General features: G+C 45.5%; 5 protein-coding genes and 1 pseudogene across 8 annotated transcripts in view; 4 read left to right on the top strand and 2 right to left on the bottom strand.

Moving 5' to 3' along the window:
* The first annotated feature begins 3,567 nt into the window (after nt 1-3,567).
* On the top strand, nt 3,568-5,207 carry LOC117183992 (uncharacterized; annotated as a pseudogene).
* Nucleotides 5,208-6,417: 1,210 nt separating this feature from the next.
* Stam (signal transducing adaptor molecule) lies at nt 6,418-10,195 on the bottom strand. Of its 3 annotated transcripts, none has more exons than XM_015179809.2 (5): nt 10,051-10,195; nt 9,390-9,651; nt 8,630-8,907; nt 7,330-8,548; nt 6,418-7,253 (listed from the first exon to the last, which is right to left on the bottom strand). In XM_015179809.2, the coding sequence occupies exons 2-5, from the start codon at nt 9,430-9,432 to the stop codon at nt 6,742-6,744; spliced, it is 2,052 nt and encodes a 683-aa protein (XP_015035295.2). In that variant the 5' UTR covers nt 9,433-9,651; nt 10,051-10,195; the 3' UTR covers nt 6,418-6,741. The 3 variants fall into 3 exon arrangements, with proteins under 3 accessions (XP_015035295.2, XP_015035296.2, XP_001357235.3); XM_015179810.2 differs by lacking the exon at nt 10,051-10,195 and adding an exon at nt 9,715-9,792; XM_001357199.4 differs by lacking the exon at nt 10,051-10,195 and having other exon boundaries at nt 9,390-9,757.
* Nucleotides 10,196-10,315: 120 nt separating this feature from the next.
* On the top strand, nt 10,316-11,696 carry aurB (aurora B). The gene is made up of 3 exons (XM_001357198.4): nt 10,316-10,643; nt 10,697-11,414; nt 11,477-11,696. The coding sequence occupies exons 1-3, from the start codon at nt 10,510-10,512 to the stop codon at nt 11,612-11,614; spliced, it is 990 nt and encodes a 329-aa protein (XP_001357234.1). The 5' UTR covers nt 10,316-10,509; the 3' UTR covers nt 11,615-11,696.
* Nucleotides 11,697-11,792: 96 nt separating this feature from the next.
* Dnz1 (DNZDHHC/NEW1 zinc finger protein 11) lies at nt 11,793-13,723 on the top strand. Its single transcript, XM_001357197.4, has 3 exons — nt 11,793-12,265; nt 12,342-12,782; nt 12,915-13,723. The coding sequence occupies exons 1-3, from the start codon at nt 12,150-12,152 to the stop codon at nt 13,183-13,185; spliced, it is 828 nt and encodes a 275-aa protein (XP_001357233.1). The 5' UTR covers nt 11,793-12,149; the 3' UTR covers nt 13,186-13,723.
* A 258-nt stretch (nt 13,724-13,981) lies between these two features.
* Nucleotides 13,982-16,837, bottom strand: SmydA-3 (SET and MYND domain containing, arthropod-specific, member 3). Of its 2 annotated transcripts, none has more exons than XM_015179808.2 (4): nt 16,405-16,837; nt 15,108-15,437; nt 14,820-15,046; nt 13,982-14,752 (listed from the first exon to the last, which is right to left on the bottom strand). In XM_015179808.2, exons 1-4 carry the CDS (start codon nt 16,761-16,763, stop codon nt 14,154-14,156), a joined length of 1,515 nt encoding a protein of 504 aa, XP_015035294.2. In that variant the 5' UTR covers nt 16,764-16,837; the 3' UTR covers nt 13,982-14,153. The 2 variants fall into 2 exon arrangements, with proteins under 2 accessions (XP_015035294.2, XP_001357232.2); XM_001357196.4 differs by lacking the exon at nt 16,405-16,837 and adding an exon at nt 15,515-15,898.
* Nucleotides 16,838-18,308: 1,471 nt separating this feature from the next.
* The window catches only part of LOC4817990 (neuroguidin), a 55,703-nt gene continuing 54,161 nt past the window's right edge, over nt 18,309-19,850 (top strand). The window contains exon 1 of the mRNA XM_001357191.4: nt 18,309-18,928. Coding sequence (XP_001357227.3) covers nt 18,920-18,928 — 9 coding nt within the window. The 5' untranslated portion in view covers nt 18,309-18,919. The remainder of the gene's footprint in view (nt 18,929-19,850) is intronic.

Raw genomic sequence — 19,850 nt, 5'->3', positions numbered from 1 at the left:
TACACTGCGTCCGCCCCATTGTTCCCGGGGAGTCCACTCCTTGCCAGATATGCTCTTGCTGCTCTAACCTTTTCGTTTCACTTAGTTAAGCAAAAAACAAAATTTTTATTAGCCAAATGCATAAATGAATAGAAAATAGTTAAACAAAAACCGAATGCATGGCAGGACGAAGTTCAGCAGAGGACGGAGGACGGAGCACGGAGGGCAGAGGGCCACCGGGACCAGGTGCCTTGTGGTCCGGACATTTTGCTGCTCCGTTTGCTATTTTTGGACTCCAAGGAAAATCTGTTGGTCTCAGCAGAAAAGCACCCCTGGTCGCTTCCCGTTGTTTCCTAATATTGTTAATATTGTTTTGCAAAATATGAAAAAATTATTTAGCATTTAATAGAACTAATAGCCGATATAGAAGTATGTGCTGCCAGTGCTGCCCAGCTTGGGAAGCAAACTTTTTGCGGTTGAAAGAACTCATCCCATTTTTAAAAGCTTTGCAATGTTTCGGGCATTAGGAAGTTTCACAGCAAATGGAGTCTCCTCCCCACCCCACAGCCCCACCAACGCAAGGCACAAACTTTTTGCTACATATCAATTAACAAATAATATACAAGTTGACAAACAGAAAGCCCTGAAGGCAAAACTATCTAAAAACTTGCACATGGAAACTTGTTTCGCCAAGCAAATCAGAAAGCCATCATCCAGGGCCCGGGCGTAGGGCGTCGGCGAGCCCCCATTTGCATTTCAGGCCAATGAAGAAGTGGAAGAGGTACTGGTCCTGAGTACTCGTAGATGTGGATGGGAATGGGATCCAAGCAAATTCCTGCCTCGCCCACTTTAAAAGTAATTTATCTTTTTTGCGCCTCGTCCATTGGGTACGTACATACACACATACACTCATATATATGTACATGTATGTGCAACATGCAATTTGCATAAAACTTGCTGCTGCATGCTGCCTTGGACCCTTCGGCATTAAATCCACTTTGTTGCCAGCCCTTCGCCCGTCCTTCGCCCGGCCTTCCCAGCTCCTATGTCGTCGCCGATCCTCTTGTTAATTGCGACACTTCCTGGCGAATAGGTTTTCAATAAGGATGCTCCACAGCCACCCGTACATATAATTCTTTTGTTTCAATCACTACCCTAATGACTTTTCATTGTTGGAGTATGGGGCAAGTACGAGGCACAAATTTGTGTCAACTACCACCGAAAGTGGGTCCTCCACAGCGTACGAGGGGAAAAGATGGTGTAAATATGTTAAGCACCAGCTGGTCCTTTATCCATCCAGCTTATCCATACTTATCAGGAGCACAGTAGGGCGACAGTTCATAGGGGGAGAGGCGAGATAACTGTGGATTTATTGGTGTATTGAGCCAGCTCAATTAATTATGAGTCCTGTGCTGTTGCTGTTCTATATGGAAACACTGGATTCTTTGCCTAAGTTTTGCACCTCCTTCAAGGTATTGCAACTTAAAAAGGATGTGCACTTTGAGAAATGAAAATATTCAAATAAACAAAGACGCGTTGTGTGTCGTTTGGTGCACCAACATTCCCCACAAGAAACACCTCCCATTTAAATGTTTGTCCTTTCTAATAACGCAAAGTGCTTTTGTTCTATTTTCTAGAACACACTTGATTTTAAACAATTTTTGCTGCGGCTCGCCTCGACCGGAACATGAAAAGCGGACCCCGAGAAAGCACTCACACATACATATGTACACATGTATTTATGTATTTATGTATGTTCATATTTCTGGCATTTTGTTGAGAACAGAAAGCCCAAACAAACAAAATTACGAAATGAGAGTTGCCACAAAAAGGGAAATAATAAACCGCCTAAAAGGCGCCATTGGCTGCCAGTGGAGAAGGGGAATTCATCCGTTAATTATTTAAGGCTCGCGCGACTTCGACTCTCTCCTACGCCGGCAGACTCTCTCCGTCTGCATATTTGTCCGCGTTCGTTGAACGTATTTTCAATTAACGGAACAACACTTGGATGGTAGCCCTCTCCCTGCCCCTGGCCCTGCCCCTGGCCCCACCCCTGTTGCGAACAGAACTTTGATTTGTTTAATTAAATTACACTCAGACAGAGGCCTTCAATCATTCACAGTTTTCCAATCACTCATTGGCTCAATCCCAATCCCCAGCCCAACTTCAGCCATAGTCAACACTCGTAGTGCGCGCCTGGGAGTGAGTGTCCATGAATGAGTACGTACATGAATGAGTGGGTGTCCGTGTTTGTGATTTAGAAGCAAACACTCGTCTGGCCAGTGGCCACCCATAGTTTGAATAAGCACTATAGCTTGTTCCAGTACATCTTGTACAACGGCAATGCAGGCCTGTGCGTTTTTTGCGCCCAGTACCCGCTTTGCTGGGGTCCGATGAATTGGGGCTGAATAGTTAATTAGTGTGAATCAATGGAGGATAAGCTTGGGGCGAACAATGCGACAATCAGGAGCGAAAACCTGTGGCATAAGCACACCACCCCGCCTGTCTCTCGCCCCATCTTCGAACACATGTATTTATTATATATGATACTAGCCCCTTGCGCGATGGAACGCGATTTATCAAGAATTTACGTGCAGAAACTGTTGGGCGACATGCACAGACATGCTCAGACATGGTCCGACATGTTAACAGCATGTTAACCGCTCGCTGTTAACACTCGCTGCTACGACTCTCTGAGAACGCTCGGAGATCGCGTGTGTGCGTTGCTGAAAGGCGCCGTTATTCGTAATAAATGCATCACATTCGTTTTCAATCGGATACTTCTCGGATCCCATAAATATCATATGCTTCAGAAAATGTGCTATTAACTAAAGGATCCCACGTTCACAAGCACCGCACAGGCAGCTAGTTTTCCATTAAAATTATCCATCGATGGATTGCACCTCTCACCACCCCACTGGCCCTCACTGTGGGCATGATGGCGCACATCCTGTGTGTGTTCTGTATTATTCGTATAATCTGATATCAGCAATCCATTCGATAGAGTGTTCTCTCGCCATCGGACATTTACATATCTTAAGAATTTAAAGGGGAACATACTGACTTAACATACCCTCCATACCATAACACAATAAATTTACCCTTTGAAAGCAGGTTATGCCCTTTGTCCAACGAGAGATCAAAGCTCATGTGCTCTCTTGTGGCTTTCCAACAAAAATTTAAGAAATCTCGTACCGAAAATGTGTATGGGCGTTACTCCTGTAACTATTTATATTGTCTGGCTTTAGGGTATATCTTGCATCAACCGTTTAGGGTCTTATGCTCGGATTATAATTGCCTCTACCATATTATATGTAACTACAATTCTATCTATAATTCCATTCGACTTCTTAAATTACTCGCGTAATCGCACGGAAAATCCTTCGCTAGTGCGTGGTTAAACTTTGGAATGAAGCCATATTAGCGGCGAAGTATAATTAGCCTACAATTATTTGAACAAATTAACGAACAAGCTTTCAAAGAAATCTCGTGGCGTTTAAATTTTCTTGGGGCAACTTGTGCGGTCTCAATTGAGTTTTCATCAAAGACTCTCCCGATGAAAAGTAAGAAAATGAAGGGACCGTGAGAATGCAGGAGCCAAAGACAGACACAAAATGCACCGTGACCTTGTGCAAAATGGGTGGGTAATAAATAGTTCGCAGAGACTGCCTGCCACTAACATGTGCTCCAAAAATTGCACCAGACCGAGAGGTGGTAAATAATAGTCAGCACAATTTTTAAAATTGCAAAAAATTGACAGGTTCCTTCTGCAATTTTGTGGCTTGGCCTTCAAAAAAAAAAGGTAAAGAAAGATAACTGGAGAATGACATTTTAAGAGCAGTCTGAAGACCTGAAACACTTTTAGTTCATTTTGAGTCAGCTACCATTAATGTTTCAAATCATACGATACGTCAACTTTAGTTAGATCAAGATAACATTCATAAAACTGATTTATCAAACGCTTATTCCGAACCTTTCAGACAATTCACATTTAAACAGTTTAGATCAACGCTTCAGGGGCCCGTTTACACAGCACAACTGACTAAAAAATGGGCGAAACTGAAGCGAACAAAAACTATTCACAGCTTATCGGCAAACAATAGACCATTGAATAAATATCAAAAGCAAATAGCCATAAATATTTGGTCTCTACCCCAGTGCTCTCCCCGTTTTTCAACAATTTTTTTATTAGATTTTCACCGCTTTGCACAGGGCGGAAAAATATTTAAGCCATTCGACACGAAAACAAAAACGGGTAACAAAAAATGAGAAAAGAGAATCATTTATGCCGCTTTAAAACCCGCAAACGACAGTCGGAAAGCCAGGGCCGGCTTTCTGGCCTGTCCACAGGGTTCCACAAAGGATATTCCATGAGCGACAGGAATGGCAATACGATACATAACGTAATAACGGTAACGTGTAGACTTTTACGACATAGAAAAACGCGCAAGGCGCGAAGCTTTACGATGCCCGCATCATTTGATTTTATTGCCAAGTGTCGGGAAAAAGGAGAGAACCAATAGCTGAAGAGGTGGAGGCATGACAGGCATGGAGCAGACAGAGGCACAGATATACATAGGAGAGTGGGGTCACCGTTCCCTGTAAGGGAAGGCGTCCTTGAGCCAGTTGTTTCTGATTAATGCCATCCGACCTGAAGGATGCAACGGAGCTCGGCACGAAATGCAAATCACCCGGCGGAATAATCAAATCGAGAACGAAACCGGGCAAAGCGCCATCAAAGTTGACGACGAACGGAAGCTGCAGCACAGAGGGAACACACAATGGCAGAGCCCGAGGGCAAAGGACGAAGACGAAGACGATGGCGATGACGATGACGCTGATTCTGACGTGGTTTGGATGGAAGCGTGCAGTATTTCAGGTGTTCGGATGGGCAGGTGCATTGGGGCGTGGCAAGGCCAGTAAAATCAATTAATTTAAAACATTTTCTATGCACTCGTTGACATTCGCACTGGCAGGCCCGGCGGCTTGTACTGCTCGTACTGCTGCGGAATCGTAGAATTGAAATTCACAAATATTTGCATGATTTGCTTGTCTCCTTTTCCCTGATATTTCACATCCATTGGCATTTTCTATTTACTGGCCGAGTCCAGGACTAAGACTGTCTCATGGTTTGACAGTTTATTTCGTGGGATTTTCCCAGTGAACGAAAAGTTTGCAAAATTGTTGCATACTCGTACTTTCTGGCGTGTGAGACACTGCCAAAGATGGGAAAAGTGCATTGTCGGTTTGCGGTAAATATATTTACACCTTTTTTTTGTAGTTAATAAACCAGTGTCAAGTATTCCGTGTGTCTTACGACATTCTAGTACACTTCTTATTTTTGATAAATGATGGGTAAGCACATAGACTGTTCTTAAATGGCCGGCATATCCATTATGTGGGAGGGATCATCGCCATTTCCCATAAGCTCTATCTCGATCTTATTGCCCGTCTGTTCAAACAACAGCTGTTCATCGGAGATATTACGCTGCACTTCTTCCAGTAAGTTCGCCAAGGATCCTCTTTGTCCAACCGAATCCTGCCCCATTAAAGAGGTACTCAGTGGCTACGATCTCACTCCGATTCCGCATTACTTCTTCGCCCAAGCTGGTGTCGCGTAGTCGATGCGTTGTGGTAGGCTCAGACTGTAACCCATTTGTTCTTGAGTGCGCAGCTGGTTGAAAAAGGGTTCTTCCACAATCATCTCTACCGGATCCATCAGGACCTCCACTGAGATCATCTGGTCCAATTTGCTAGTTGTTTGTTACAATAGTATTCGTATCCTTGAGCTTTAAGGTTTATCTTCAATAAGCTATCGTCCAGTGAGAATGGATTATCTGATTTTTGGCTATTGTAAGTGGAAAGGACTTGTTGCATTGTCTGACGCGCTTTTTCTTGAGTAAAGCTTCCCTGTATGAGTCCTTGGGCGTACAATTTCTTATGCTAGATATCATCCCTGGGTCTGTTATCGATTGATTCATATTTCTCTAGCATACCAAATGGTCTATTCTCTAAGATCATTAAATACAGTGCAAGTTTTAAAATCTTTCCACCTATGGATGCCTGGAAAAAACTAGGCCACAAACTAAGCTCTGTCTCCTGCCTGAGGAAATGTTGGAACAAGCTCGATGAGAAATAATACTTCAGACGATATGACTCGCTAATTTAATATGTGCATTGAAAGAAATATTGTACTTAGTAAGTGTACTGAATGATTTTAATGAATATGATTTGTTTCGTTATTTTTATCAGATCATTATGCATACAATAAACGTAATATATAAAAGTTATCTCTCTTGCACTCAATTAAGTTATACGTAATGTAGAATATATGTTGTATAGTATATATCGCAATCAAATCGTTACCTCATTTCCATAAAAGATATTGTTAGGACATAGAGAAATCTACCCAAAGACCAACAAATTAAACAAACAATATAAAGGAACATTTTATAAATTATTTTGGCGTATCTGAAGAGTTAATTTAGAGGACATATTTCAGCTTTATTCTTGACAGAGCCGGCGGAATTTTGGTTATCAGTTATCAGATTGTATCTTTGCTTGTCTGGAGGATCTATGAGCACATATGTACGTAACAGAGATTCGACCACATCTGTTCTCTATGAAGTTATCAAGTTATACTTTCAGAATTTGTTTCTTTTCAACTGATCGGCCGTGATCACAGGATACAAATTAATTCGTTTTTGGGCAAATTAAAGCAAACCAATAGAAGGATTCAATTTGATTGGGGCTGGGTTGGTTTTACCACTGCTGCTGGTAGATGGGAATGTTGTTCTTGACGGCATCGTTCTGCATGTGATAGCCAGGCGCAGCTGCGGGCTGTGTCGCCATGCCCATGATGGCCGTTTGCTGATGCACCTGACTAAATTGATCGTGTGGCGTGAGCTGATGCTGATGCTGCTGCTGCTGTGGCACGTAGCTCTGTTGGGTGACTGCCGGAGAACCATTCGGTGCATACAGATGCGGTTGGGGCTGCTGTGGTGTTGGTCCGGGCTGATATCCCTGCGGCGGCCCCGGCTGCATGTAAGCATGAGGGGGCGCTTGTGATTGCTGTTGCTGGATCTGTGTAACTGCGGGCGGAGCTTGGGCAAACTGCTGCTGCTGGTCTTGTATTGTATTGTAGCCTGGCTGATGCTGCTGTAGTGGCGCTGCTTGCTGCTGCTGGTGGGTGGACACGGGTGCTGGCTGGGCATTATAGAGGGGCTGGGGTGCAGGTGCAGCAGGGTTTAGCTGTGGCAGATGGGGGGGTAGCGCTGGAAAAGAAATTAGTGGGTATACATCGGTCGATCAGTTGTAACGAGATGCTCTGTCAGCAAGTGCTTCACTTACAGGTCATCTGCGCTGCGTGTCCATTCTGAAAAGTCAGCGGCACCTGACTCTGTTCCAGGTAACCAGCCGGAGCTGTTGTCGGGGGCGGAACATTTGTTGGGACGTTGGGTACGGGGGCATAAGGGAGCGAGTGCATTCCTGGATAGCTTTGGTGCGGGGGAAAGCCACCCGCACCGGGATAGCCTGGCGCTCCGTACAGAGCGGCTCCCGGAAAGCCGGCAAGGCCTGGCATGAAGCCTCCAGCTGCAGCAGCAAACTGTCCCGCGACGGCCCGATCATCCCTCATCAGACCATGATAGAGATTTATGGCATCGACGAGATCACTTGACAACTGCGTCAATTGGGCGTGCTTACGATCCACTCGCTCCAGTTCGGCGTCAATCAGAGGACCCATTTGATGAACCTCCTGCTCTAGCCGGAGCATTTCGTCGCTATCCTGCGAGGGATCTTCGGGATTTGCCTCGTGGAGTAGATGCAAAAGACGATCAATCTTAGCTTCGTCGATCTCCACGGGCTGAGCAGAGGCAGCAGCTGCTGCTGCGGCTGCAGCTGTGGCTTCAGTCTTTTGCTGCAAAGTCGTTGCGGAGTCCACATCCTTCTGGGCAGCTCCTGTCTTGTGCTGCTGATTGATGTCCAGGCGCTCGGGATCCACAGATAAATCGGCAGTGACGAAATTCGAGGGGAAGAGTCCCTCTCCTCGTTGATTGAAGCCCTTCCACCAGTTGGGGTCGCTGTCATCCAACACATGGATAATCTCGCCAGCGAAGAACGTGAGTTCGTTTTCCTCCGCAGCCTCAAAATCATACAGAGCTCGAACTTTTCTTGGCTCGGAAGCTGGGGCTTGGTTTTGGTTTGGGTTTGCATCGTTGCTTGCGGCGCTGGAGGCCCCTCCGAACGACGGATACAACGATGGATAGGCACTAGAGTTCCCTGCACTCGCAGCACTTCCACTGACAGCCTTGGGACTACTCTTGCCCTCCTTCAGCGACAGTTCTATGGCCTTGGCAATGTCATCCTCCTCTTGCTGGCTGCTCACGACATTCGGGTCTTTTGGCAAATTGGCCGCCTTGTCTGCAGCTGTTTTGCTACTCTTTTCGCCAAGATTCTTAAAGTCGTAGCCTTCTTGACGCAGCTTGGTGTAGAGGGCAGGAATCAAATCCAGTTCCCGATCGTTCTTGTAATCATTTTCAGCCCAGTTCTTTAGCACTTGGCGCATTTTCTGGAATGCATAAGGAGTAATGACAGAAAATGATAACCAGTCTTACTGCTTCCGTGATGTATTTTTGTTGGGTGTATTTACCAGCGTCACCTTTGGCTCTGCCCGGGTCAACAGCCGTCGAAACTCGGTTTCGAAGTCACGTGAGGCAACCTCCAGATGAAAAGGCTTGCCACAATTGTTGGAGCAGGCGTCCAGCAATGTGATCGCCTGCATTACCACATGGGGATCGTTATGGCCCATGCGCCGCATCACCGCCTTGAGGCAATCCTTAGCCAGACGAGGATTTGTGGACACCTTATCGCACACATCGAGAATTAATGACCAGTTGTCGTTCGTATTTGTCTCGCTGGTGGCTTTTTCTATAAGTTAGAAACAAAGAAATGGCACTGACTTATCAGTATTGCGAGCAATTGAACGTGACTCACTCAGCAAAATAAAGGGACAAGAACAAAGATAAGCGGAGCGGACCGGAATTGATTATAAATAAGATACAAAAATCAATAGAACCCGCAGCAAATTGTATTAGGCGCAGGTGGGGGTGGCACGCCAGAGACAGACAAACACGTCTATGTGGTCTACGTCACTCAAGGTCAGCGACTGCAGTTGAAAACTTCGTAAATAAGTTCAACGAACGACGCAAAGCTGCGCACAGCATCGCATCCCCTCACATGACTGGGGCATGCTGTCTTTGTTGTCTGCCCGACTTTAACGAGAGGGGCCGGAAAGGGATTGGAAGGTATCAACGGTGTAGCCATCTCCACAGATTAGATTAGAAAACAAATGGCGGTGACTGTGGTCAGCTATGGATAGTTCCAATTGAAACCAGGTGAGGCAGACTTACCCACATCGGCGTCAAACAGCGACGATTGCCCGAAAATTCCCATTTCTTTGACCAAACGAGCGCTCAGCTGCCTGCCAACTATTTGTGAAATTGTTCCAAATGATTTTTCCAATTGTACTTTGTATTGTTGTTCGTTCTGCTCTTGATTTTCTTTGGTCTCGTCTCTCTTCTTGGCAATCGATTTTCAGTGCGTCACAAACTCGTATTTGGACTGGGTTCGCCGGCCGAATCTATTTCTTTATTATTTTCAGGGGATACGGATCTACACAAAGTATACTAATTAGTTTAAATGAAAGAACAAACGCTCTGCATTCGCTTAATTTACTTATTTTTTGCGTGTTGTTGTGTGTAAAAAAATGACTAATAATGCAGTGTGACCGCGGACTTATGGATCAAATATACCGTCTGACACTCAGAAATATACCGTATCATGTTCAAAATATACCGTAAATATACTGACGAAGCTGCAATATGATGCAGTATTCCCCGTTTTAGATATTCCGTCAAATATTACTTGCCAGATAGAAGCCTCAGCCCTGCACACACAATTTTATCCGATTAATGACTCAATTTTCTAATTGACGGGCTTCAAAATTGCTAACGATAAGTGTGGCCGTTGATGACTAGACGAAAAAACGACAACCAAATTTTTTATCGATACCTTTTAACAGCACGAATGTGCGACTCCAGCCAAATTCGTGATTTACATGAGTAAAAATTTTGCAATTACTTTTCTAATCTCTCTCTTCTGACATAAAAAATCGAGGCCTAGTGGAATACAAATTTGTTTTATAAATACATCTTTATTAAAGATTACTTGTGTTGTGACAAGTGACAGGTAAGGTTATTGTCAACATTTGGCATTTTTCGAAAACGGGCACATTATTTTCAGCATTTAAATAAACAACAAAAAGCGCGCACAAAAGTAGGCGTATGTGGTATATGTAGGGTATATTTCCAAACTGTGGCGTATTTCTGGGTATATCTCTGAGGGTCAGACGGCATAGTTGATCAATTTGATCCGCGGTCACACTGAAGAAAAGGACGCCGCAAGAAAAAAATTGAAATTTAAATTTAAATTTTAAAATTAAAAACTAAGCAGGCATACTGTATCAGTGCCATGACACTCTTACGTACTAAGCACGCCAACCGCAATCATTTGCCGGCATTAATGAGCAAAGTGCCGGATGAGCACAATGAGCCAATTAAAAATATGTGCCTAAAAATGATGTCTCATGATGCCTATGGACAGCCGTGAGTATTGGATTAGCAACGCGAAGCTGTCTTCTAATCTTGGTCATCCGCAGCTACGAATGGAGCTCTCGCGACTTCGAAATGGGTGCTCACTTGGGGAGAGGAAAATTCGGACGCGTCTATTTGGCCCGAGAGCGCTACTCGCATTATTTGGTGGCGATGAAGGTGATGTTCAAGGAGGAGCTACGCAAGGGAAATGTTCAGCGTCAGGTGCTCCGTGAGATAGAGATCCAGTCGCGACTCAAGCATCCCAATATTTTGAGACTTCTGACATGGTTTCACGACGAGAGCCGGATCTACCTGGCTCTGGAGATCGCCTCGGAGGGAGAACTATTCAAGCATCTGCGTACAGCGCCCAATAATCGGTTCGATGAGCCGCGCTCTGCGAAATACACCTACCAAGTGGCTAATGCCCTGAACTATTGCCATCTGAACAACGTCATTCACAGAGACTTGAAGCCTGAGAACATTTTATTGACAGGCACGGACGATCTAAAACTGGCCGACTTTGGCTGGTCAGCACACACACCCAACAACAAGCGCAGGACCCTTTGCGGAACACTGGACTACCTTCCCCCGGAAATGGTGGATGGCACTTCGTACGATGATACTGTCGATCAATGGTGCTTGGGCATTCTGTGCTACGAGTTTCTCGTGGGCTTCCCGCCCTTCGAATCGAACAGCGCGGAGAACACCTACCAAAAGATCAGGCACCTCGAGATCCATTACCCATCGCACTTATCAAAAGGCAGCAAGGAACTGATCGCTGGGGTAAGGCGTACAATTCTTTAGACCGTGAACGACTGCTTTAATTATAATTCATTTTCTTGTAGCTACTACGAAAGCAGAGTAATGGCCGGATCTCTTTGGTGGATGTGATGACCCATCCTTGGGTTAAGGAGGGCATGGCCGAGAGGGAAGCACAACTGCGGCTGAGCGAGCGTGGCAAGGAGAACATGGCGAAAAATTAGAATTCATTTGATACATGGAGTTATTTAAACTACTTTATTATTATCATTATTAAAAGCAATTTTCATTTCAATGGCGCAAAAATTTTCAGTTGCATTTGAATCACACTGGATTCAATACTGGACTAGACTGCAATGAGTTTCATTCGGTATTTTTCAGAGAAAAAGTATTTTTCCGTCTTGTTTTGTTTTACTTCCCCTCGACGGTCACACTAAATTAATAAATGACAATTTCAAGCAACAAGAAAAAACAAGAGATGAAAAATTCCTGAATTATACCAACTACAATAGTATAGGAGGATAGTGCAAACACAACTGGCGATCCCGCTCAAGCAGCCCGGACGCTGCCCACGCCAGTACTGATAAGTACGGGCCGAGACAGAAACCCTGAAGGGAGTGTAGCAACAATTGTTATTTTCCGTCTAGCCTTTGGTGGGGGACACGAAATCAGCCGCGTTCGGTTTTTAATTTAATTAAAGAGAAAAACCGATACGATAGCGAGCGGATTGACGGCGAGGTCGCCGAGTCACACTGTGCTATGGTCTTTATTCGCGATCCCTGTGGCATTGCCTGTCTGGTGATGACCTACGGCGCTGTACTGTATGCTGACTATGTTGTCATTCGTTGGATTATCCTCACCACTATGCCCGGAAGGTGAGCTGTGACTGCCAATGGCGGTAATGGACGGGCATGAAACTATAATGACATCTCTTCATTCTCGGCCCTGTAGCATTTGGACCTCGTTCCATGTTGTGCTCTTCAATACGGTCGTCTTCCTACTGGGCATGTCCCATACCAAGGCCGTCTTCTCCGACCCGGGCATCGTACCCCTGCCGGCCAACCGCTTGGACTTCTCGGATCTGCACACCACAAACAAGAACAATCCAGTAGGCAACGGACACAGCAGCGAATGGACAGTCTGCACTCGCTGCGAGACCTATCGACCTCCGCGGGCCCACCATTGCCGGATCTGTAAGCGGTGCATCCGCCGAATGGATCACCACTGCCCCTGGATCAATAATTGCGTGGGCGAACGCAACCAGAAGTACTTCCTACAGTTTCTCATTTATGTGGCCGTTTTATCGCTTTACTCCCTGGGCCTAATTGTTGCCTCTTGGGTGTCGCCCTGCGAGGAATGCAATCAGAATGTGATTGAGTCACAGTTGAGAATGTAAGTTGCATCTCCGGAAGCCCAACACAACAAATTCTCCTTTTTGGTGTGCCCGGTTCTGATCTGCATACAAATTAGTTTTTTACTGAGAGCTGTGCGTTCCAGTACTGTAGTTTTCACCTTCCTTTTCAGGATTCATTCCGTCATCTTGATGCTGGTGTCGGCTCTGTTCGGGCTCTTCGTTACCGCCATTATGGTCGATCAACTGCATGCTATACTGTACGATGAGACGGCCGTCGAGGCGATACAGCAGAAGGGAACCTATCGGCCAAACCGACGCAAATATCAGCTGCTGGCCGATGTGTTTGGACGTGGCCACCCGGCGCTGTGGCTGCTGCCGTGCACCAGCCTGAACCACGCCTCCCGCTACCACGACACGCCCCTGCTTAGCCACGATGTCTAGGCCGTGCGTGTGTTTGTGTGTGATACGCATATGCAAACCCCATTATAGCCTTCCGGATAACTTGAAGTCCCTCCTCTTGTTTCTGTATGAATTGTGTGCTTCTGTGCGTGCGCAGCCTCAGAGTGTTTTAGTTTTTAATTTTCGTGTGATTTTTTTAAGTAGTCCAGCACGTTTAACTTCACCGTACAGAAAGTCAGATCGATTCCAGTTACGGAATATGTATTATTCGCCGATTCCAGACTTAACTTAATTTATGCTTTAGTTTATAATCAATTGAAATTATAAATATATGTAGAAGAAGCAGGAGATCTGAGCCAGGGAGAGTAGCATACTCAAGACGGATGCGGATATTTTATAAACCACTTTTAGCAATTGCTTGTTTGAAAACGCATGCGTAGATATACACCGATGTGGACGAAAACCATTGAGATCTTCGGCAAACCGAAGTCTGCACAGTCTCTGTACCCTTGCCGATCTGATCATTCTAATCTGAGTCCTAAGAAATCTCATTTGTATAAACTACGATGTAGCGATCGTCCGCTTTACTGTTTTGTATTCATTGTACGGGAAGAAGGGAGCTTGGAAGCAAGGGTATGGGATGGTATGTGGGTATGGAAATTTTAGCAGAGCATTTAATATGAAACCGAATAAGAATAGTAATCCATATACCAAAAACCAAACAAAATAACCATTTATACATACATATGTACGTGTGTACGAGGGTAGCTTGGGCGGCAAAATGTGCAGTAATAGTTCGTATTAAATGTAATCAACTTTAAGGATTAATTAGCGTGAATGTGAGGCAATGACTTTTGTTTTTATTAAAGTTTATTTTCCTTCCATTTCCACCGATTTTTTTCATCATCAACGCCTTAAACTCTCAACTTACTTCATTGTAACACGAAACCGAATTGAGATTTTCCTCGTGAGCATTTTCCAATAAATCTACCGATACTAATAAGCAATCATCAGTCGAGTTCACTGCCCAATCCCTCGACACTCAGTGTGAGCTGCCTCAGTGCCTGTTTGGCCACTTCGCACAGGACTCCCTCTTGAGAGCACTTGTCCTCGTAGTGCAGGATTTCCACGCACTCCTTGAGCAGGTCTATGGCGTCGACGAGACGGGCCCGCAGCTCACCGCCATTCAGTTTGCTGGCTATGAACCCACTCTTCGCCAGTAGGACCAGCGGAACATGCAGCTCGTACAGATTCATGGCCCGGGAGCGACTCAGGCCTGGCTCGAATTTATTGAGAACGCTGAGCACCTGACGACAAAGTTCCGCCTTGCGCTCCAGCAAATCGTCTGACAGCTGAACCATCTCATAGCGCTGCACCCGGCCGTACATCTCGATGAGTAGCTGCCTCAGTCCAGTGGCAATGAAGTGAAGCGGATGGAGCAGAGATTTGTACTTTCGCAGGAGTCGTTCAGCCTCCTCCAGCCGATGCGGGCCCATTTCAAGAGCTTGCACCCCACTGACCTCTGACTGGATCGACTTGATTGTGGTCTCCACATCCACGTTGCTGGAGCTGGCGCCGCAGCTACAGCAGTTCCAACTGGTGTCGACTTCTGTGATATTAAGCGGAAAGGGAAATGAGTGAAAGCCCCTCTCAAGAACGTGGGATCGAACGCTCACCTGTGGGCTGCTTGGGCGCTAGGAAGCCCTCCGCGCACTGGCCACACTTGAGGCTGGAGAAGTGAGTCTGTAGTTCCGTCGGATCCAGGCAGCGCTCGCAGTTGCAGGTAAAGAATTTTCCCTCTCGCAGGTGCGTCTGTCTCTGGGCAGTGCCGTCCAGGGTGTAGGTGTAACTGTGGTGCAACGGCTGTCCATCGTCCAGGTCTACCATGGCACGCAAGCGGATCCTATGGGCAAGGCACAGTCAGAAAGAGTGTGGCAGAGTTTGGTTGGGATTGTCATACTCACTTGAAACCCTCGCTGGGATAGATACTCCTGGCAGTGTTGGGTACACAGCTGTGGGCCAGAATACCCGTGTAGGGATAGAGGCATCTCAGAGGATATCCCCTCGCGGTTCTCGCCTCAAAGGCGTTCACTTCCAGCACTCCGACCACCTGCATGATGAGCTCCTCGCTGAACCGCGAGGCCAGCTTGCAGGGACCGCGCAGATACTGGGCTATATTCACGAGGTCTGCATGCCAAACATCCTCGTTGAGGCGACGCTCCGACTCGTGGTGCTCCATAGGCGCCACCTCGACCTCCCAGCGCTTGGGATTCGCCTCCTTGGCTAGCAACACTCTGCAATTGACGGAGATCATAAGGTTATGCGACAGATCGAGGTCTATTTTTGTTCCCTCGTCGAGTTTCACTTTCACCTGAGCGGCAAAATACAGTCCAGCTGTGGGCAGTAGCTACTGCCCGAGGGAAGTCTGTAGAATCGAGCCCCGGAAATTTGGAACTCGCGACACTCCAGCTGGAGGTGCGGGCTATCCTCGTTCTCGGAACACTCCTCGCACAGCGGCCAGCCGCATAGGACGCAGAGCTCCTCCACATCGGTTGCGGGTGCGGGTCGACAGCAGCCGAGGCATACCACCGGTCCATTGCACTTGGGCCCTATGGCAAACGGTAGTTCCTCTATGAGAAGGCTGCGGGCCGGCGTCGACTCTTGGGCCACCAGGTAGCGCCCACAGACGGCACTCCACTGCACTGATGTGCGATTTACTGGGCGCGATGTCGGCGACGTCATATTTCTGACTGACTCGTACCTGCAAAGTCAGCCATCTCCGCCATCTGCCATCAAGAAAGCCAAATCTCTTAGCCTGCCCAAGCAGAAACATTAATATTTCACAGGAACAGTGGAGCGAGCATGCGATAGCATCGAACCGATTCGAAGAATCTGTCATTTATAGGTGGGTTCAAGTACCGAAATAAACATCTAGATGCATATGCAATGTAGTCAGGCATTCTTCTTGAAGTTGCAAGTTCATGGGCCACATGTCAGACCCTACGTATGGCGCTTTTTACATTGGACTTGGAGCACTGTGCCGGGAACTGTATCGTTGCCTTCTGATCTTCGCCAACAGACTGCGCTGCCGTCTCTGACGTCGTCGGCGGCCGTTGCTGCTGGGGTTTCGCTTTTAGACGGCTCACGTTTAATTTAGACGAAATGCTTTGCGGCTGCCAAAAATAATATTTTCATACGCCTCCCTGTCTGGCTGCCTTCCACCCTGATCTCAGGCACCCCCTGGACCACCCACAAACTAACCTCAAAGGTGTTATGCAATCCAGCTGCGTACAGACGCCATCCTCGCTCACATTGCCGGCGAATGTGACGCGAGCAGCAGAGAATACGACGCATTCGCTCCGATGATGGATGCCGTCATCATCGCCGCCAGCGCACACTCCACACAGCGGCCAGTCGCAAAGCTCACAGCGGTCCAGGGAGTCCCCATCTTCGCCGAACTGTAGGTACTGGTGGCACCCCAGGCATACGATTCCGCTGTCCCTTTTGGGGCCGAAGGCGAAGGGCAGCTCCTCCACAAGTAAATCCCCGCGTTGGACTGGCTCCGCGACGGCCAGGCAACGGCCAAAGACTGCGTCGTGTTCCAGCCGCGCCTTCAACATATTTTCACTGCACTCGAATTCGAATGAGCATTGTTCCGTCACGATCGATAAATGCAACTCAATTGCTTGGAAGAAAGATGTCTAAAAATAGAGTACTCTCTGACGAATAAATGATCGCCTTTGCCAGAATTCGCATATTGACGAATTGGGCTGATTGATTGATTGATAAATTAAAGCATTGATTAATAATCCATTGAACTATGTATATTCTGAGCCATTCTAATGCCATTTGAAGGCCCATTAAGATAGAGCACCATCCTTAGCGAAAAGCTCTCTTCTACGGCTCATGATAGGGACTCATGGCTATGAGGGCGTCAATAGGCGGATTTTATTGGAACACTGGAGAAGGAAGATGCTCGAAACAGGCACCCAACGCAGGTTGAAATAACAAGGGTTTCAAACCCCATCTAACGCAGACCATAGACTCAAAACATTGGAAAATTGCTTTGCGGCTCAAGAAAAATTTGACACTGTGCCTTCTGAGCCGCCAATCAATTCAGTTCCTCCCGGCAAAAACTTTTTGATTTTTTAAACACCAATATTGCTAATATGGGGAAAACAGATCGGGTTGATTCTATCAACTAGGCCAATATATGCAATTACACATATTTTATATGGAAGTAAAATTTTGAAAAAAACCGTTACTATCGATAATATTGAATTTCTCAACTATCGATGTGTCTAATAGCCAGTGAATCGGATTTTCGCATCTGTTCGAAAATCCCACCATTCCCCCGGGATGGGGTCAGCGTGCATTCTCGCATTCATGTGGCAATAATGGCATCTGGGGCGCCTTGTTCTGCATCTGCACTCCACGCCGATGCGGTAGAATCCTTTAATCCGGGATTTACACGGCCGCGCAGAGAATATTTTGATAAGGACGGTAATCCTTTAAATTTGTTGTAGCTGCCATAGCAACGGTTTCGTAGAACAAAAAGTTTATATTGGCATTGATTGTTTCCATGGGTAAATTTGTTATTTAATTTAAATTTAAATTCAAAATATATAATTGCCGCAAATATCGTTCGCCAGAACAGCCAAATGGTGCTATCGATGATAGTGTTGGCCAACTGCGAAATCCCGACAAACAGCTGTCCCACAGAACTTTCAACGTACCATCTCTCTTTTATTTCGCCTCAATTTCACCTTACTTTATAGGCAAACCAGTAAAAAGGGGTCGTTTAAAATAACTAGTCTTGAAGGGAAATTAAATGGACAATCTGATAAAATTATGCGTTCGGAGTTGAAGGTCAAAGATATCTACTAATGTTGAGCCTAATATCAAAATCGAGGATTATGGTTTCCAATCCTGGACTGAGAACGATTAACCCATTGTAAGCCAAGGGGGTTTTTGAATATGCCGTCGAAAATAATGCAAATTTAATCATTTTAGCGCAGTTCAAGTGTAAGACATCATGGCTTTTTTTTTAATTTGAAGAATTATGGCATGGATCTACAAGAAGACAAGAAGAAGTAATATTTTCCGCCATAAGGTTTGAATAAATTGTTAAATTGCTTAAATAAAGGGGGCTTAAGTGGGCTAACTTCGAATTCTTATCGATATACAAGAAATCGCCGTAGCATGAAAACAAGTCAAGTATTTAAAAGCCAACAAAACAAGAGAACACGAGAACACGTTCGGTTCGTACTTTTAATTGCACGGAAAATCCATCTCGGGGAAACGTGTAAATCGCGTGAACAACCATCAAAATGCAATGACTGCGCGCAACAAAAGCAACAGCAAGCACACACAAAACCAAAGCAACAACAAGAATTAAATTGAAAACGCAACTAAATTCTCGGCCGCGTGTTTTCTTATTCCTACGATTTCTCCCGCTCTTTCGCTTGCAACAAACTGCATAATGTGTGTGTGCGCGCGTGTGTGTTTGTATTGAATAATAATAAAAAGAATACGAATAAAGGGGAATATTATTAAAACAAAAGTGAAATTAAACACGTGCTATCCGTTCTCTCTCTCTCACACTATCGCGCGCGTGTTGTTGTTGTTGTTGTAACTTTGCTTTTGCGTTTTTTGTTTTGCCCCGCAATTCGTTCGCTCTCGGTCGTTCCATTGACTGTTTTGCCGGTTCAGGCGCTTTGATTTACAGTTGGATTGCATTTCTGGATAATAACAAAAAAGGAAACCCAGCAACAAAATGGTGCAGGTCAGTCAAATACGATGGAAAATATTCGTTAACGGGGTACAGGGGTACTCGCAGTTGTGTGGAAAACTAAAATTTAAGAACCATTTATTTTTAATTGGGATTTTAGAGTATTCTGTACTCAACACGAAAAAAACAAATACGGAAATGATTCTTAGAAAGAGTTTTTTGAGTAGGATAATTTTCCACTGTAAAATGCTCTGAAATGGGAATATGGCGTGTAAAAATGAAAGATTGTGTAAGATTGATTGTGATGAAGATGGATATAAAAACCATATCCCAAGAAAGACTAATCTTTGGAGATAAAAGTGAAAAGAAAACATAGATGGAATAGTTTTTTAGTTAATTCTCTATATATACTAATGCTGCCCAGAATTTTGGAGTATTTCCACTGTACTTTCTTTTCCCCTGATTCCCTTTCGTGATATTTTTGATCTATCAAAATACAACTAACATTTATTCCCACTTTTACACCATAAATCCCCATTTTGACTGCTCATATAGCACCGTACGAAAATCCCTACAAAGTCAAGTTTTACAATGGTTTCAAAATCCCTAAATCATAAAATTGGGAAACATTTTCGTGTTTTTTGTTTTTCCCTTCCACCCCATGGAATAGGCCTCTGCTGCTGACCTTTTGACGTAACGTGTGATACGGTATACAACCCTCTGCAATTCCAATTCCTGAATGGGACACTAGGACTTGAAATTGCACCACCACCACCCCAGCCCCCGAGAAACGATCCACGCCTCACCACCCCAACGCGTAAAACCCCCCTCCAGCACCCTTGCCGAGCAATGCAGTGTCCCAAACGGGAATCAACCACCACCAAGAGAACCGACGACGGGAAAAAATTGAATATTCCGATATGGAAAAATCCCAATTGGCTTCGGGAGTTGCCAGGGAAATTGCAGGACCATTAGA

This window comes from Drosophila pseudoobscura, chromosome 4 (assembly GCF_009870125.1).
Source record: "Drosophila pseudoobscura strain MV-25-SWS-2005 chromosome 4, UCI_Dpse_MV25, whole genome shotgun sequence".
Lineage (NCBI taxonomy): Eukaryota > Metazoa > Arthropoda > Insecta > Diptera > Drosophilidae > Drosophila > Drosophila pseudoobscura.
Note: the sequence above shows the minus strand (reverse complement) of the source record. Positions and strands in the feature narration are given on the sequence as shown.

Excerpts from the sequence above, each read along its gene's own strand:
- Stam (XM_015179809.2), bottom strand. The coding sequence starts at position 9,432 with ATGGGAATTTTCGGGCAATCGTCGCTGTTTGACGCCGATGTGG. Across the intron at positions 8,908-9,389 it reads GCTGTTTGACGCCGATGTGG|AAAAAGCCACCAGCGAGACA; the intron begins GTAAGTCTGCCT and ends TCTAACTTATAG. Across the intron at positions 7,254-7,329 it reads ACACGCAGCGCAGATGACCT|CGCTACCCCCCCATCTGCCA; the intron begins GTAAGTGAAGCA and ends TTTCTTTTCCAG.
- aurB (XM_001357198.4), top strand. The coding sequence starts at position 10,510 with ATGACACTCTTACGTACTAAGCACGCCAACCGCAATCATTTGCCGGCA. Across the intron at positions 10,644-10,696 it reads CATGATGCCTATGGACAGCC|CTACGAATGGAGCTCTCGCG; the intron begins GTGAGTATTGGA and ends GGTCATCCGCAG. Across the intron at positions 11,415-11,476 it reads GCAAGGAACTGATCGCTGGG|CTACTACGAAAGCAGAGTAA; the intron begins GTAAGGCGTACA and ends ATTTTCTTGTAG.
- Dnz1 (XM_001357197.4), top strand. The coding sequence starts at position 12,150 with ATGGTCTTTATTCGCGATCCCTGTGGCATTGCCTGTCTGGTGATGACC. Across the intron at positions 12,266-12,341 it reads CTCACCACTATGCCCGGAAG|CATTTGGACCTCGTTCCATG; the intron begins GTGAGCTGTGAC and ends TCGGCCCTGTAG. Across the intron at positions 12,783-12,914 it reads ATTGAGTCACAGTTGAGAAT|GATTCATTCCGTCATCTTGA; the intron begins GTAAGTTGCATC and ends CTTCCTTTTCAG.
- SmydA-3 (XM_001357196.4), bottom strand. The coding sequence starts at position 15,885 with ATGACGTCGCCGACATCGCGCCCAGTAAATCGCACATCAGTGCAGTGG. Across the intron at positions 15,438-15,514 it reads GACTGTATTTTGCCGCTCAG|AGTGTTGCTAGCCAAGGAGG; the intron begins GTGAAAGTGAAA and ends CGTCAATTGCAG. Across the intron at positions 15,047-15,107 it reads TATCCCAGCGAGGGTTTCAA|GATCCGCTTGCGTGCCATGG; the intron begins GTGAGTATGACA and ends CCTTGCCCATAG.